The 17628-nt window shown below is 41.3% G+C and overlaps 1 protein-coding gene across 1 annotated transcript in view; it reads left to right on the forward strand.

The window, feature by feature from the left end:
* The window catches only part of SPOCK1 (SPARC (osteonectin), cwcv and kazal like domains proteoglycan 1), a 271106-nt gene extending 254625 nt beyond the window's left edge, over positions 1-16481 (forward strand). Inside the window, exons 8-11 of the mRNA XM_079320207.1 lie at positions 5102-5323; positions 5926-5988; positions 10965-11102; positions 12079-16481. Coding sequence (XP_079176333.1) covers positions 5102-5323; positions 5926-5988; positions 10965-11102; positions 12079-12269 — 614 coding nt within the window. The 3' untranslated portion in view covers positions 12270-16481. The remainder of the gene's footprint in view (positions 1-5101; positions 5324-5925; positions 5989-10964; positions 11103-12078) is intronic.
* The last annotated feature ends 1147 nt before the right edge of the window (positions 16482-17628 follow it).

The raw sequence follows: 17628 nt of genomic DNA on the forward strand, positions 1-17628 counted from the left end.
TGCAGAGGATCTGAACCACAGGGCTAAAAGCAACTGGATGTACAGCTAATCATGGCTTCCAGACGTGAATTCATTTCAAATCCCAGAAGGCCAGAAAGCCTTAGAGGCTTTAAACTTTGTTTGAAGTCCTTTAGGCCCAGAATCACAGAAAATCTCATTTTATCAGATTGTCAAAAGGATGTTTTCATGCAGATGATTCGTGACATCCTCATGATGACCTTGCCAGAGGCCAAAGATCAAATACAATCCAAAAGGTGTTGAGTCTTTTTTTTTTTCTTTTTTTTTTTTTTTCTTAAGCATTTTTTAGTGAGAAAAACATTTCTGGTAATTCTGCACTGTTTGCTCTGACTCACAGAGGAGCTGTTATCTCCTTTTAGTTCAGTTTGATTCCTGGCAGCTTTTATTTGAAGGGCTGCCTGATGATCTTCAACATTTGATCTCAACAATGTTCATTTTTAGACTCCTGACTTAGTTTGGCACATTTTCTGATTTTCTTCTATATCACTTAAAAAAAAAAAAAAAAAGAAAGAAATTTTATGAGTTTAGATTCCTAAGCCATTTTTGAATGCCACAACACTTGGGCTTGTTTTACATTTTGAGGTTTTGTGACAGCATTCATGAATTAATCTGCATGTGCCAAATTCTGCAGTTCACATTTTCTCTGTGGCACTGCAGATACTCACAGGGTGAGGACAGCAGCATTTGTCTCTCTCCAACTTCAAACATTTGTAAAAATGAAAGACACCTTAAACAGGGCTCAGAATTCAAAGCAAAGTTCACATACCCAAGCTGTAGAACAGAATGTGTGTGAATCCTGGCAAACAGGGCACACACAGCTCTGGAAATACTCTCTGATGTACACACTGCCCTTCTTATGGCTCTGCATGTGCTGCCCTCCTCACCACACACATCCCTTCATTAACCTGAGCTGCTTTGGCTGTGCCTGCAGAGTTTGGAAAGGCATGAGCATCCTCAGTGTTCCATTTGGGATGTGCCCCGTGGCAGCAAAAGGAGCAGATGGGGGGATGCCATGAGAAGGTCCTCAGCAGAGATTTCTCTGTGCTACATTAATTTTTCAAGATGTTAGTGTGAGTGTAAATAAGCATTTTGAGTGTATTATGTTCACCCCCAGGTGAAGAAAAAACTAAGCTCCTTTTTGTTTTCTTTGTAACTCTGTTGAAAGGAAAAGGATGAGGGAGATTATTGTGTTTAGATTTCAAACCTTCCTTCCCTGAGCTCTCTGCTCCCAGCAAAGCACTGTGGGCCAGGTACTTTGTCTTCTGAAAGCTTTGTGCAATTAAAATCTCCTCCATAAATGATGTGAGAAACTCAGGGACACGCTTTGACATAGGGAAATAATAAAACTAATTATGTAGCAAGATCAGATTCAAATTGCTCCTGAGCCTGTTGATAATTCATAACATCCCCTTATTGTATCCAGAGAGTGTCTTTGGTTGGAGTGGGTGATGTTTTTCTTTTACTAGGGATCTATGCAATATAAAGAATTTTTTTCTGGGGAATATTTCTTCTCCTCCTTCTTTTATTTTAAGCGTTGGGGGAAATTAGGTTAATTATACCCCTGTTAATTTAATTGTAGTATACCTTAATAAAATAAAATGGCTTGTATAAGTCAACTCTTGAAGGGAGAAAATAATTCTTTCTTCCTTTAATAAGGATTTTCACCTAAAGACTTTTATGAAATTTAATTCCATTTTAATTCAGAGAATGTAGAGTGTTTTATGTGGTAATGAGATGAGAGACTTTTGCATGTAGGTCACCAGCTTGATTTCCTTCCAGTTGTGTAGTGAATGAAAGTTGTCAGGATGCTGAGCAGCTGTCAGTTGGAAAGAGGAAGGAGATGGTCTCAGTCCAGGTCCTTGTGAGCAGGTGTCCAAATGAGAGCAGCCACCACCTCAGCTGACATTAACTGGCATCTGTGCCAAGGAGCCAAGAGGGATGTGGAGCCTGCACCATTCTCCCACTTGCCACCAGAGCACTGCCCTGATGAGCAGAAAGATGCAGAGAAGTTCTCATTGAGGTTCCTTATTCTGGGTCTGTTGTGCTGGAATTCCAGCCTGTTAACCAAGCACTGAATTCTTTACAGAATTATAGTATGTGGTTTACTTCATCCAGAAAATTGCATCATATTGATAAATAAGTGTATCAAAATACTCTAAAAATAAGTTAATTCATTCAATGGCACTTGGCCTCACCAGGCTGGTGGGAGCACAGTGACTCCTGCTGAGGGTGAGTGAGCTTCCAAAGCCATTTGCCATCAGCTGCCCTGGTTGTGCCATGAGTCAGAGCCTGTGCTGAACATTCAGGGAACATTTGGCTTTCACTGCTGCTGCTGGCTGCTGAGAGCACCCAGGATAGTTGGGTTTGGGCTGCAGGTACAATGTTGCAAAACATCATTTCTGGGCAGTACCTTTTACCAGGAGACAATATGAAGACTACCTTCAACAACATGTTGTTAATTAAAGAATTAACTTTCTGCTGATAACTATTTAGCTAAGGACTTTCTGTCATACCTACCATTTCAATATTTCAGGACTTCCAGACCACATTGTCTGATAATCCAGCACTGTTTAGTAAATCTAATACTTAATAAGTCTAATAATAAATAGTATATATTAATATAATATATATAATATATTATGCATAATATATAGATTTATTAATATATTAAAATAATAAATATATAATAAATCTAATCTGGAATTCTGGTCACAACACTGAAAACTCCATTGTTTATAAGAAATTATAATCAAAACCTCTTCACCTAATGTAATTAACTGTCATAGAGCAGCTTTATACTCACAGCAGTCACTCCTGGTGACTGCTCAGACAGATCTGTGCTGAGGGCAGGCTGGTGGTGTATCCCCATTGTACACACAGGTGGAGATTTCCCAACAGGGAGGAAAACAAGACTCAGAAATAATCTATAGGCACTATCAGGGGCAAGTTCATTCCAGGATCTCCTCCTCCCTGTGTTGATCCCTGCCATACTCACTGACCATACAGCACACCTTGCAGCTACTCATCTTTTGCAGCAGTAAGTGCCACCAAGGTGTGTAAAGTCCATTGCCACCGACAGCAGCTGTGCAGAAATAGAGCACACATTGGAAACCAACTCTTTTTCTCCTGAAAACTCAAACTGGGATAGCTGGAGCTGATCCCAGCTTCACCATGCAGTTGAATGATCTGATGGATTACTTTTAACCTGCCCTGGGGTGGGGAATCTGGCACCATACACCTGCACAGGGCAGGACTGTGTGCCCTGCTCCTGCTGTTCTGTAAAGGAAAAGGTGAGGAATCTTAAAACCTTTCACTTGACAAAAGATTGCACAGTGACCAAATCCTGCTTGCCTTCTTCAGATGACTTAAATAATTGAAGTCAATATTTCTAATTGCTTCAGCAAGGCAGGCAGCTCCCTACATCTATTCACACAGCCTTGTTCTTTTTCACTGTGCTCAAGCATGATTAGATAATGCTTTGGGAGATAACAGCATAAAAATGTGATGAAATGTTCAGTATGATTTCTCTCTTCCCTGCCTGAGCTGCCTCTAGCCCTGAGGAAATGGTGTTACCTTTTTCCTTCCTTACAGAAACATGTATTATGAATGACACAAACCTTCCCATTAGTTAACCCTTCTGATTGTCCCTCTGTGTCACTGACAACCTTCAGCCACAGCTGCATACAAAAAACACAGCTTCCAGCAAAAAGCCCTTCTCTCCTTTGGATTAATGCTTAAAATAGCAAGTAGAGTGCAGAGCTTGGACAAACTGTCAGCATGATTCCAGCAACATCTCAGCTTTCACTTCAACAATGCAGCATCCTGAAAGGGGCACGTACTGCAAATAAGGCCAAGCTTATCCTTTCTCAGTGAAAGTTGCAGCCAAAGGAAAAAGCTCATCAGGCTTCTGTCCATGGCCCAAAGCAGAGTGAGCAGTGCACAGGCAGATTTTTGCTCCCAGCTGGAGCAGTATGAGCACCAGAGGCCAGGGCTATCAGGAGCCCTCTTTCCCTGCAAATCCCAAAACTATGGATTCATGTTTCTAAGTCCTGGTGGAAACCAATACCCTTGTTATCAGATTTATTATCTCTGTATTCCAAATACACTTCCTTATTTTGTAGATAACTTGGAATTTAGTCTAAGCATTGAAAAAATAGCATGACAGTGTGGATTTATAGTGCCCCATGCCACTGTTTGTCTGGAGACTGCAGGGTACTGGAATGTGTATCTCATATACACAGTGGGTATCTATATGCATGACTTGGGCTTTCTGTGATAACCACTGCTGCTGCTGCAGCCTTTGAAGAATCTGGGCTATTAAAATGAATGATGGTGATGGTTTCCAAAGCGCTGGAAAAGCAGAATCCTGTATTGCTGCAGAATCCTGGAGGCTGCAGGAAGAAGTGGTGCTGGTACAGCATACAAGAGCATGGGCAGCTCTGTGCAGCTCCTGCTGAAGCAGTGCCTCCCTCAGAGTGGTGTAAGGAGCAAAGAGCTTCACCTTTTCTCTCCCCCTGCCTCCCCCAGACAGCTCACAGTCCAGATCAAAGCAGTTTGTTGTCACAAACCACAGATAGGCCTTTGAAAAGTGAAAAGCACGGATGAGAGGTAGAAGATAAGAGCACAGCAGGAAAGAATGTGATCAGGCAACTAGAAGTTAGTCTGGGAAGCAAGATTTAAATTTCATTCAGATTCAGTCTAGTTTGAAAATGTGGATACAGCCTTTTGTCATCACATTTCAATTTTTTTGAACCAGGCCAAGACACTTGGACTGAGGACTGAAGAGAAAAAAGAAAGCAATAATTTTTTGAGTAGAGAGAACTTTGAATTACAGAAACTAGTTCTGAATCTCAGCCCTCTCCACCCCACAGCTCCCAGAGTGTGAATAGTGCTCTAGTTTGTAGCTGTGCTCGGGCTTTAAGTTGTGCACAGTCAATTCAGTCTTAGGATTTTGTTCTGCTTTGGGCAAGTCAGTTCAGTGTTCAGAGTCCAGCCAAGAAAAGTTGGCTTCACCTTAGCAATGCTCCCTGTGCCGGGAGCGTGCTGGGGTTCAGCTGGGGAACATTTCCCTGTCTTCTTACAGGATTTGACACCAGCATCCTACCAATCTGCAAGGATTCCTTAGGCTGGATGTTCAACAAACTTGACATGAACTACGACCTGCTGCTGGATCCCTCGGAGATCAGTGCCATTTACCTGGACAAGTACGAGCCCTGTGTCAAGCCGCTCTTCAACTCCTGCGACTCCTTCAAGGACGGGAAGCTTTCCAACAACGAGTGGTGCTACTGCTTCCAGAAGCCCAGTGGTGAGCTCTGCCTTTTGCAGCACACAGAGCTGCTCTGGCTCTCCCTGTGTTTCAGGGCCTGCCCATAGAGTGTGCTCATTGGCAGGCAGGTGTGTTAAAAGCTCTTTTCCCCAGCACCAGCGTGAAGGGCATTGTGGAACCATGTTTATTGTCACAGATGAACTGTATTAACATCCCTTGATCATTAAAGCAAATAAAGTAGTAAGTGTCAGTGCACACTCTAGAAATAAGCTCCATTGCTAACAGAAAGCTCAAGAATTTACTCTTTTATTAATGCAGAACTTAGCCAATTAGCAAGTCTAAATCAGAGAGAGCTGGCATGATGTCAGTTTGGTGAAAAGAGAGGTAGAATGGTTTAACAATTAAAATGGCCCCCAAACACTACTGCCAACTATGGTTGCTGCTTTTGCTGCCTTTTTTTTTTTTTTTTTTTAATTAGTGGAGCTAATGACATAAATTTGTTTTGTGGTACAGTACCAGCATATGGGCTTCTCTCAGTCCCAGGTGTACAGTAGCCTACATTTCATGTCAGCAGTGAAGCCAGTCATTACAGAGTCTGTCCTATACCATCTGGAAACTGATTCTTACACATTATATTTTAGGTCTTCCTTGCCAGAATGAAATGAATAGAATTCAAAAGCTAAGTAGAGGGAAGAGTCTGTTGGGTAAGTTCAATTATTTGCTATTCATTTGCTCAACTAATTAAAGCTTCTGTGATTATTGTAACTTTATATGCAGTAATGGTTTTTCAATTAGAGACTAATGTTTTGAGTCGGGAATATGCAGCACCAAACGTAGGCCTGACACTATGAAATTAAACAAATAATGAGATAGCAACACACAGAACAGGTGTCAGTGTGGCAACGGGTTCAGAACTAATTTACAGCTCTTCAGAAATGCAAAGCCTTGTCTGCACAGAGCTTAATGCTGCCTTCATCACCCCACAGGTCAGAGTAAGTACTGGGAGGCTGCCTGGTACTGAAGGCTCCCATTTTTGAAGGGTGACTGAAGGTGCAGAGCCAATGAATTCATGTTCCTTCCAGTTATGGTGCAATGCAGGCTTTCCTTGGGGTTCAATTCTACCTAATCACTCTTTAAAATATTTCAGTATATTCTGTGTATATGAAAACAGGAATTCATATCTCCTCATTTTAGGCAGCCTGCAGGATGCTTCATGCTGTAAGATGTGGCCATGCCTGTCCCTCTCTCTTGTGCCTGTTGGGAGCCTGAATTGATTCATGACTTATATTGCTCTGATGTATATCTAAAATTAGTTTAAATAAATCCCCATCTGGCATTTTCCCAATTAATTGCTAAAAAATCAAGTTGCTGAACTGGAAACATTTCAGGTGACTGATTCCCTACCCTAAAATCACCCAGTGATGTGCAGCCTGACGTTAGTGTGCTGGTGTCTTATCAAAACTGGTGTCCCAGCACATTTGTGCACACAGAGTCCAACCCCTGAGGCACAGCAGGACAGATGAAAGCCCCTGTTACCAGCAAGCCCTGCACCTCACCCTTGAGGAGAGAGGCTGAGCTCAGCCCCAGCTGTCAGCCCCATGGATTGTGTCATGTTCCACAGCATCAGCACCAGCACAGGGATGTTCCACATCCCAGCCTGGTTCCTCCACACTCACAGCAGAGCCTGCAAACAGCTCAGCTCTGCCAAATCTGCCATTCCCACATGCCACTGCCACTTGGACTCAAGGTGCATGTGCCTTGTGAGCAATCCCAACCTGGATTAATTGGTTTAAATTAAGAATAAACATTCCTAAAAGCTGCAGGGACTGTGGTTTAGATCCACCATCCTTTCATAGCAAGGTCACATGAAGATCAAGGTGTTGCAGAGTTGCAGCTGTTGCTGTTCACAGCTGTGTGAGCAAAGGGAGGATTGATCATCTGGGGTATGTGTACTCCATTCAGTAAATACTCTGCATTTCTGTTCAAGGGAATGCTGTGCCAGAGGAAGTCACAGTGTTCTCTGTCTCATGGGTGTCATGATTTTCAAAGCCACCTAAAATAATAGGAAGCCCAGTTCTTAATAGATAGCTTTGACTATCCCATATTTATTTTATGGTTTGCTGTTATTTTCTATGTGCAATAAATGTCATCTAGGTTGAAACATAAGTAGTTTATTCTGGTGTGTGGGAAGAATGATGCCTGGGTTACAGGTAGTTCAACATGCAGGTGGTTGTAGCACATGTCACTGGGATCTGATCACAACAGCAGGAGTGAAATGACAAAGTAAAAGCACTAAGAATGGTCCCTTAGCACAGATAACTTCTAGTCAACTGTATTAATAAAAAAAAATATAGAAGAAGAATGGAAGTGGTGAAGCTCAACAAATCAAGGTGTCAGGCACAGGTTGTTCCACATGCTAGAAAATTATAATATAAAGAGGAACTCTTTGCTTCACCTACCCTGGAAGTCTTCCTGCATAATGACACCTGTCTGGGAGATTTTAATTTGATATCAGAGCTATTTATACAGCAGAAAACATTATCTTTCTCTTCACTGACAGAAAAATCATTCAAATGGAAGCCCAAACATACATGTGACTTGTAGCAATGGTAAGGTTGGAAAAGAGAGATGAATATTTTCAGAGAAACTAATCTTTAATTATTCTCTTTCCTCCTCTGACCCTGGCATAGAGAGCACAGCACTTACAGTCTGGGCAGTAGCATGAAGAATGTTTTTGTTAACTTGTATCCATTGATAAAAATGATGACTTTTGATATTTCCTTCTCTATATATTTTTCAAAACACATGACAGTTGCAACAAAGTACTTCAAAGCCATTGCCATTAGATATGTTGAATTTGGAGACTTTCAAATGAAGTCTAGCGTCCCAGGAGACTGAATTAAAAAGTAAACAGCACTATTCATCTTTTCCTACCAGATTTATCTGGAGTACAATTAACTGCAGAGACTGTACTTTTAGAGCATACAACTGTGCAGCCTGATAATGCTTCTCCCACACCACTAAAGTAATAAATTTCTGCTCCCATCACTGTTTTCTCCTGTATCAACCCTGTGGATTCAGCTAATATAATGGCTAATACCAGGAGCTGTGTGCTGGCTAGCACTTAATTCTGACAGGCTTTTACCTGTGTGCTTCTCTATCTTTACCATATAATTATTCTACTCCTGTTCTCTAAGGAAGGGGAGTATTATACAGACAAGGAAATGATAACAAAAAAAACAAACAAAAAAAAAAAAAGAGGTATAGGTCTGGGTCCATAAAGAGGAAACAGATGCAATAGTGCTGTTCAAGTTTGTGTGGAATAACTAAACCCTTCCCAGGAAAAGGGAGATGGGCAGGCAGGATTCAGTATTTTTGAGGCAGTCTGTGGGGAGTGACTCACATTTTGTGGTGTCCAGGCTTGTGGGGAAGCACTGCCTGTGCAAGAACCTCTGAAGAGGAAAGCTCCAGATGTTCCCTGATGCCAAACCCAGGAAATGGTCTGTCTGGGTGCCATGCTGCAGGATTGCAGAGCTTGTAGCAGCTTATTTCTAACCAAGACAGGCTGATTTGTGTACAGTTCACAGGGAGAACCATCACATTGTACAACACTTGCTCCCAGCCACTCTCTATCCTCTCCAGATTATCACCTGCACCTGACACATTGGAGAAGACATGCTGTATCCTCCCTCTGATGGTTGGCAAATACTGTGACATTAGTATGCATAGCTAAATATTTGAAACTCCAGTGCTACATACAAATTGGCACGAATTTGCCACGCAGAAGGAAAAGTACCTTCCACTCTTCACTGTGACCCAAAGTGTGAATCTATTCCACACACAGTTATGTTGGCTGTAAGCCTAGGCCATCATTTATTTTTAAATCTTTTAAAGCTTTTATAGGTGATGTGGAACATTTTCATGCCTTACAAAAAACAGTGAAACTATGCAAAAAGGCCTGTTTCAAAGAAGGAAAAGGTTTCATTGCCCTAGGAAAAGAGAAAGCATGAGACATTTTAAAATGCAGAAGCTGTTCTCTGCTCACCCTATAATGCTCCTGAGGTCCCCCTTTGATCCTTTCCTGGAGCCAGATGCTCATCAGATATAAAATGGCAGCTCTAGTGACAAGGGTACAGCTATGCTGGTTTACACCAGCTCCAAGTCAGCACCTGAGCACTTTTCCAGGGTTGTGTATGGTTTGATAAACACCTGGAGTGCTTATCAGAGGCAGGGCATGAGCATAAATAAGAAAAAATATCTTTCCTAATCAATATTGAAATGAAGTTTTGAACACTGAGTGTTAGCTTACAAAAACCTGCCAAGGCAAATACATACATTTGTTATTAAAACTGCTGTCTTATAAATAGTAAAAAAGAATTTTTGATAGTTGCTAGCATGCTTACATTGTACATGAGCATAATGGTGGTACCTATTAGCAAACCTGCTATAGGATCATGCTTTGACATTATTTAAAATATTCTCACTCATGGATGTGATCTTCAAAACTGATCTGATATACAAAGATTTCTGCAGAGCAATGAGTTTGGATATTCAGATTCACTTTGTGTAGCTCTCTTGTGCATGAGACTGTGACTGACTTCCACTTTTATGTCTTTTATATAGGAAATCTGGTGACATTTGGGCAGCTTCTTTGTATTCATTTTTTCCTGTGAGAAATGTAGTGGAAGTGGCCCATTTGACTCATGTCCTCCCTGAATAGATGCTACACATGGAACTAGTTAAAAAACTTCACTGAACCACCAGTAAATCACTGGTATCTTTGACAAAGGAGAAAAACACTTTCTCAAAAATCGTTTGAGACAAGAAATTTGGGGCAAGGGTGTATTTATGCCATGTTTCAAATTGAAGCAATTGACAAAGACAGGAAAAATGAATGTACTGACCTCCGGTGGGAATAAAGCTAACTCATCTCGAAGGACAAGAGGGCTTTCATATTGGAGTACATTTGCTGTATCTGCTGAAAATGGTGGGAACAATAACATAGGTTTCTCCTGAGAGTTTCCCTCTCTGCAGAAGCCAGAATGAACCACACTCCTCAAGGCTGAAATATATTGGTTTTACTGTGAGACAAAACTTGGGCTTCAAATCCGAAGACTTACTGATTGAGATCCTGTTGTCCCTCTCTGTGAAGCCTGTGCATTATTTCTTCTTTTATGCATGGGAACTCTCAGTAAGTCAGGGGATGTTGCTGAGATTAGTATGAATAGCAAGCAGATGGCAGATACCTTCCAGGGATAATTACAGTGCTGTGGAAAGACTCATGTGATAAACACTGAAGGAGTGCAAAGGGAGGGAAATGCAGAACTAATGAAGTTGGGGTAATAATCCAGTTGGGAAGAAAAGTTTAAAACCAGGAGTTAAATGTGAAAATGCTCTGTGGGAATATCAATCATTCAGGGACAGACTGAACCTTTCTCTAGGACTGGGTGACACCCTTCTCTGTGTGCTGGATATGAACAAACATTTATACACTGTGACCAGGGTGTCTGCAAAGAGTTAACCACAATGTCTTCCCCCTTTCAGGCACCAGATAATCACATGCATTTCCTTGCTAACATTGTCAAGATCTTCATGTATATGAGTGCTAAGTCCATAATTCCCTGTCAGTGTGTTTTTTGCTGCAGAGGATTGCCTTGCTGATCACACCCTCTGTTTCCAGGTGCTTTCATCCCCCGGTGCAATGAGGAAGGTTATTACAAAGCCACACAGTGCCATGGCAGCACGGGGCAGTGCTGGTGTGTTGATAAGTATGGCAATGAGCTGGCTGGCTCCAGAAAGCAAGGCACAGTCAGCTGTGGTGAGTAATGATCTGCTTTCCTCAGACAGCAGGTGAATTAACTCTGCTGTAAGCCCTGCCATTGCTGTGCCACCAATATGATAACAAAAGGGAAACATGAGTGCCACAGCTCAAAGTGCTCCTCTGTTTTCCTACTCACACTGCAAATGGGGCCCTCATGGGTTATTTGGACAGCAAGGGTGCAGCACAAGTTAACAGGCAATAACCACTCTTAAGATATTTTTGCTCGCAGTCTGCAGAGTGCATTTAGTGATATTAAAATTAGGGGGTTGCTCAGCATGGTTATTAAATATATTGTTCTGTATACTCTGGAATGCACATCTGCTGGAACTTCATGTAAAATGCCTTTCCAGACAAGGGAAGGCCTAAATATGTAAAACTGTATACATTACAACCAAGCCAAATAAAATTGCTGATGGACAATATTATGTAGGTAAGTGAAATCACTAATTAGCTGTTGTGCCTAGACAAGGAAGATGTCACCTACAATCCTTCAGAGTGCTTCAGGGATGGTTGTGAATGCAGCTTTCCTTTTTGACAAGGAAAAAAAGGTTCAGGATGCCCAGAATCACATCACAGAACTTGGGTTAAATAGCTACATTTGCAGAGTGAGGTTTATGCACTCAAATAAAACTATTTTTTGGAATTTTTTTAGCCTGCTTTACAGAGCTGTGATGGAATGAAAGTATTTACAAAGAAATAATGATTTTCTGGCCTGCATGCACATGGTCTGGAACTTTCCTATAAGCCTCTAGGAGGAGGACAATGCATAGGGGATGTTTTATGCAAGAAAATTTTTCAGAGTCAATTGATATCTATTTATCCCAGTTTAGAATAAAAATTTAAATTTTAAGATTATTTCATGAATAGCTGAACATAGCATTGCAAATGACAGTGGCTTGCATGACAAGGATAGTGATTAATGTGGAATTTGGTGTTCTGTGAGGAAATGACCTTTCCTGCTCACTTGTTTCAGAAGAAGAGCAAGAAACCTCAGGGGATTTTGGCAGTGGTGGATCTGTGGTATTGTTGGATGATTTGGAAGAGGAGCCTGAAGCAACAAAAAAAGACAAAGAAGGAAAACTGAAGATTCATGTAAGAGCAGCTAATGAGGATGATGAAGATGAAGATGATGATAAGGATGATGAAATTGGTTATATATGGTAGTGCCCATCATAATGAGGACTCACGTTTTGCACAATACTGCAACTCACATCATATATCTGCAATTGTATCTGAGAGTACCTGGCACAAATATTCCCTCTCTACTGAGTTTAATTTTGTATAGTCAGTATAATTTGAATGACAATTTTTTTTCCAGCAAGGACTGTTTAGAAAACAGCTTTTGTTCAGTTGGTTTGGGGGATTTTTGTTCTATCCACAGGGGCAATGAGTTTTGTTTCAAGACCATTTTGTGTCTTAATCCTCACTTGCACCACTTACAAAATCTATCCTGTGAAAGGATTCTGGAAGGGGCTCAAAAAAATAATACAAAGGCTTAGAAGCCCCTCTCATGTCAGAGAATTTGTGTCATAAATTGTTGCCTGGATCATATCAGAAAAAGTTTTTTCTTTCATGAAGAAGGAAAAGTAGGTGCCTCATTTTCTAGTCCATATTTATAATGTCCCAGTGAAGAGTAAGTCTCTTTGGACAGTGGCTGCCCAGTACCAGGGGTTTAATCCAGAAGAAAACCCATTGGCAGGACTTTCCCTTCCTTCCATTCTCTGAGAATAAGTCCAGCAGGTTTAGTCCAGCTCACACTGAAGGCAAAACTCCCACAGAGCACAGATCAGCTCACTGACATTCTTTATTTGATAAAGGAACATGGCCTTGATTTTAAGAGATGCTAAGAACCTGCAGCTGTCATGGACCAAGCCCTAGAGGAGGGGACAGAGTCCATCTCAGAGTGTTAAAGGGGAGAGTATTTTGTGAGTTTGTAGCATCATGACCACCCCAGAGCTGTTCCTGAGCTTCTGTCTGAGCTCATTGGCACTGGGAGGGTCTCTGACAGCACACAGGCTTCCAGCTCACACACACACACCTGTCTGTTCTCTATTCAGCTGCCCTCCTTCCAAAGTTAGGGTGCTGTCAAAGACACAAACCCTCAAAAGTTACTGCATTTAATGTAAAGATACCTGTTAAAAAAGCAGCTTTAGGTGGTGATATTTCAAAAGTATAACCCTTGGCTCAGTGTGGTGCTGCACACTTGTAATACACACTCCCAAAAAAGATTAGTACTAAAATCCAATCTTTGATTCCCTCAATACCTCCCATACACTCAAAGCTCTTGTATCAGAGGATATTGACTTTGCATTATTTGCAGTGTCCTTTCCCATGGCAGTTCTGGGATGCAGTAATGTGCTGTGTTGTTATTTTTACTGTTTTGTGAAGCAGTAAGAGGAACTTTAACCCCACTCTTGCATTAGGATGCAGGTGTAAGTATTATAGCAGTGCCTGTGGTTGGCCAGTGTTATTTTGCAGAATGAAAAACGTGTTTTTTATAACAAAAACTGATTAGATTTTTTTTTTTCTGAGTTAATGGTGGATATAGAGGTGGAGACAGCATTGAATCACAACATGGTTGACTACACAGTCAGTTGAAAGCTGGAAAATACCACACAGGTTGGCAGAAGTCAGTTTTTTAGGTACATTGGCCTGGGGATATTGGCTCTCAGCCCTCTGCAAAGCCAGTGCCCACCTGGCAGCCCTCTGGGTAGGATTCTGCTTTCAGACATGATCAGAGGTGGAATTCCTTCAAGGGACCATGTGCTGCAAGGGCTCTCCTCTTTTCTCCTCTTTTCTCCTCATTTCCTATTTATCCAGATCAATGACCTGAGAACAAAGAGCAAGCCTGCATAATCATTATTAATGCAGAAGGATGTGTAAAACCGTGAGGAATTTGTTGTTTCATGCCACTGCCTCCTCCCAAAAATCTGCCATCACAGTCGTTTGCAAAAGGCCTGCAATCTGCCCTGCCTCAAATAAATCCTATTGGTTTTCCCATAGCTTTTTAAAAATATATTTAATACTCATTTTCATGAACTGCACTGCACACAGACACACACACACAGACACACAGACACACACACACACACACACTTTTTCTATTTGCCTTTCACAGAAATCCTGCCAAGTTGCAGGAGGAGCAGATAATCCAACATTTCTGTCTCCCGAAATATGATTTTGTGAGAAGCAATTGAACACTGTCAGTAGGTTCTTTCTCAAATGTCCTGTCTAGTTTTCCTCTGGTATTTTCTTAATTAACCCCCTACTCTCTGGGTCTGGCTCTGTGTAAGAGCAGCCTGAGGCACAGAGCTGCCATTTCATTCTGACATAAATCCAAGCTCCACAGTCAGCAGATTATGCTTATCCTCCAGACTGGACTGTTCTCCACACAGAGCCAGGGGGTTTGGCAGTGCTGTGTCCCTCCACAGCAGCTTATCCTGGGCTATGCCTTACATCAAAGGTCAGAGCAAATCCCTTCTCCAGCCCAGCACCTCCTTGCAGGCTTTACCAAGTCTGAGGCTGCAGGGGGCTGTGTCCCATGTAAACATGCAAGATGGTTAAATTAAAGCTGTTTAATCAGCCTTTAAAAGTGGATGTGAACATCTTTGAGTTTGCATGCACAGACATGGCAGCACCACCCACTGCTGGTCTCCTGGCTGTGATCTTTCACATGCCATGCTTCCAAATCAGATCTGGAAGGGTTTATATCTAACTGTAGAGCAGTTACTGTCCCCAGAGTCAGCAGCTCAAGCATGGGGTGGGCCCCATGAGTCAGCTCCATGCACAGCCTGAGAGGGGCAGGTGCCTTGGCTGGCCCAGGTGGGCTCTCGTGGCACATCCCCCTGCACCAGAAACACACAAACAGACACAGCTGTGCTGAGCCTGCTGGCCTGGATCCAGGCACAGCCCCTCTCCAGGTGACCTGTTGGGCTCATGCAAGTGTTCTGACTCCAGCCAGCAAGGGAAATGTGCCATGTTATGGGCTGGGGCAGCTGGGGGATCAGTGCCCCATGCCAGGCAGGAGCAGGACACTCAGGCTTGGAAGGGCAGCTCAGACTCTGGATTGCTTTGAGAGCAAGTTCCTAAATCCTGCACAGCTATTTAATAAAGCCCTTTTTGTGATCCACTGGTGTCCTGCCATGGTGGAGCCTATATATATATATACACATGTATATCTCTGTGTGACTGTATATATACATTTATGCACAAATATGTGTGTGCATATGTATGTGTGTGTCCAGTCTGGGGAGATGTATTAAGAAAATCTTGTATTTAATGAAATAGTGATAAACAAGCCAGTGATTCTGCCAAGAACCAGTGCTCTTCCAGATCAATCCCCTTCCATTCTTCATGCTTTGTAAAGGATTTAATTTGCTTCCAATTTAATTTAATTCAATCCCTTTCTTTTTCTCTTTGTTTTTTCTTTTTGTTTTTTTCACAAAGCAGGATTTACTTCCCATCTGAAACAAGTCATTGACCTTCCAAATATTTTCTCATTGTGAAAAATGGAATCTGAGTTGTCCCATTCTTTTAGAAACACAAATTTTTAATCTCATTTTCTTTTCATATTACAGTCTGTGAGATACTGTTAGGCATTTCTTTATGTTTCTTTCAACTACTGTAGTTAAATCAAAATGTTGAGTTCAGATTTCAGCACAGCTGGGGTTTTTGGGTCATTACTGGCCTTTGCTGTGAACACAAAGAATCCTCTTTATTTTCTTTGCCTTTTTTTAAGCTATTCTGTACTATTATTTTAAACCATTCAAAGTGTTTATTTAATATTTATTCTACAGTTTATATTGAAAATGTAAAGTTTATATTTAAAACAACACTGTTTGTTAGTGAATGCTTCTCCTTGCCTCTCCAGCCTAGTCTGTTAGTCTCAGTGTACATTTCTGGCATGGGAATATTTTGATATTAGGAGTTTTGTAGCCTCTTCTCCCTCCCCAGAGCTCCAGGTGGCTCAGGCTGCGCTCCCTCCGTTCGTTGGCTTCTCTCTTAGTCCCTCCTGTGTCCCATCCTGTCATCCACAGACTGCTTTGTACAGTTACTACACATCAAAAAGCCCTTTCTACAGTAGGTGGGTTTTGGTCTTTTTATACTTTTCTCAATGCTGTTGATGTCTGTTACTGTTCAATGTGTAGATCTGTAAGGAGAGATCCAAATATTACGTGTTTCAGTTTGATGTCCCTACTGTAGATGGATGTAGACTATCATAGTAGTAGAACTGCATAGTAAATTCTGAATGCTTTTTCCATAAGGAGTTAAGTGGAATGTGAGCATTTTGCTACCTTTGGTTAACTGTAAATGCTTAACTGTAGTCTGAAATAGTTGCATTTTTGTCTGTCTCAATAAATTTTAATTTGTCTGCGACTCCTTATTGCCTGTCCTGAATTTTATTAAACTTAAGGGATCAAAAATACTGCACTACCTTGAGTCAGCATTTAATCATACATGGAAATGGATGCTTCTTTATATTTGCTTCATAACTTACACCTCTGTTCAATGCCAGCTGTAATCTGTGGAGTTAATGCAAGGTCTCTAGAAACCTCTATTTTAAAAGCAGAAATGAAACCAAATGGAATGGAATAACTGTATCAAAATCAGAAATGTTCAAATTATATTATATTAAAATTGATTTTTAAGGAATTAGCAAGGGCAAAGGGGGAAGCTTTCATTTCTATTTCCTCTCCAGATTGCAAATTGTCATGTTTTTCTGTCTCTTCTGAAGGTATCCAGGGCAATTCCATAAACATACAGTGGCTATTATCTACATGATAAATGAAGGCAAAATTATATTGAATACATTTGGTGGGAAGCCATCCTCATTGAGAAATACCTGGGTTTGTGTCTCTGTAATTAAATTAGAGCTCCTCTTTAATATTATTAACCAATTTGAACAGCCAGCATTATTGCAGTGCTAATTACAGAGTTTAAAATGTTATTTCATCACCCTTTCTCTGCATGTGGAATATTAAAAGTACCAGGTGAAAACAGAACCCTATTTGCAGGCACTTGCACAATTGTCATCTCATCAGATGTGCACTGATAATGTGTCTGTCCATAAACCACTGGCTGAGTTGGGCCATCAAGGGGAAGAACCTGCCTGAAATTTTGGTTCAATAGTCTGCATTCATTAGTTTATTTTTACTGTGGATACCACACATCACTGGAAGTACATTTACCTGACTCTGAGAACAACTGGGTTTTCCCTTTCCCAAACCACTCTGAGACTCTTTGAAGTGTTTGATCTTCTGTGCTGAAGTGTCTCAGCTGTTCCAGATGTCAGATGCTGTGTGTGGCACTGAGTGCTGGGAGCAAAGCAAAAGAAATCCAGAGCTAAAAGGTGTGTGAGTTGCAAATGAGATTTTAGTTGTCAGAAAGAGCTGATGATTGGAGCTCTGTTGTTTTTTTTAATATTCCTCCTAGCTTTCAAATTGCAGGCACATTGTTTTGTATTACACATGCATAACTGTACATACACACCACTGCTTTCTAATTATAAATATGTGTATAAATA

The sequence above is a fragment of the Erithacus rubecula genome (genome assembly GCF_903797595.1).
Source record: "Erithacus rubecula genome assembly, chromosome: 16".
In the NCBI taxonomy this organism is placed as follows: domain Eukaryota; kingdom Metazoa; phylum Chordata; class Aves; order Passeriformes; family Muscicapidae; genus Erithacus; species Erithacus rubecula.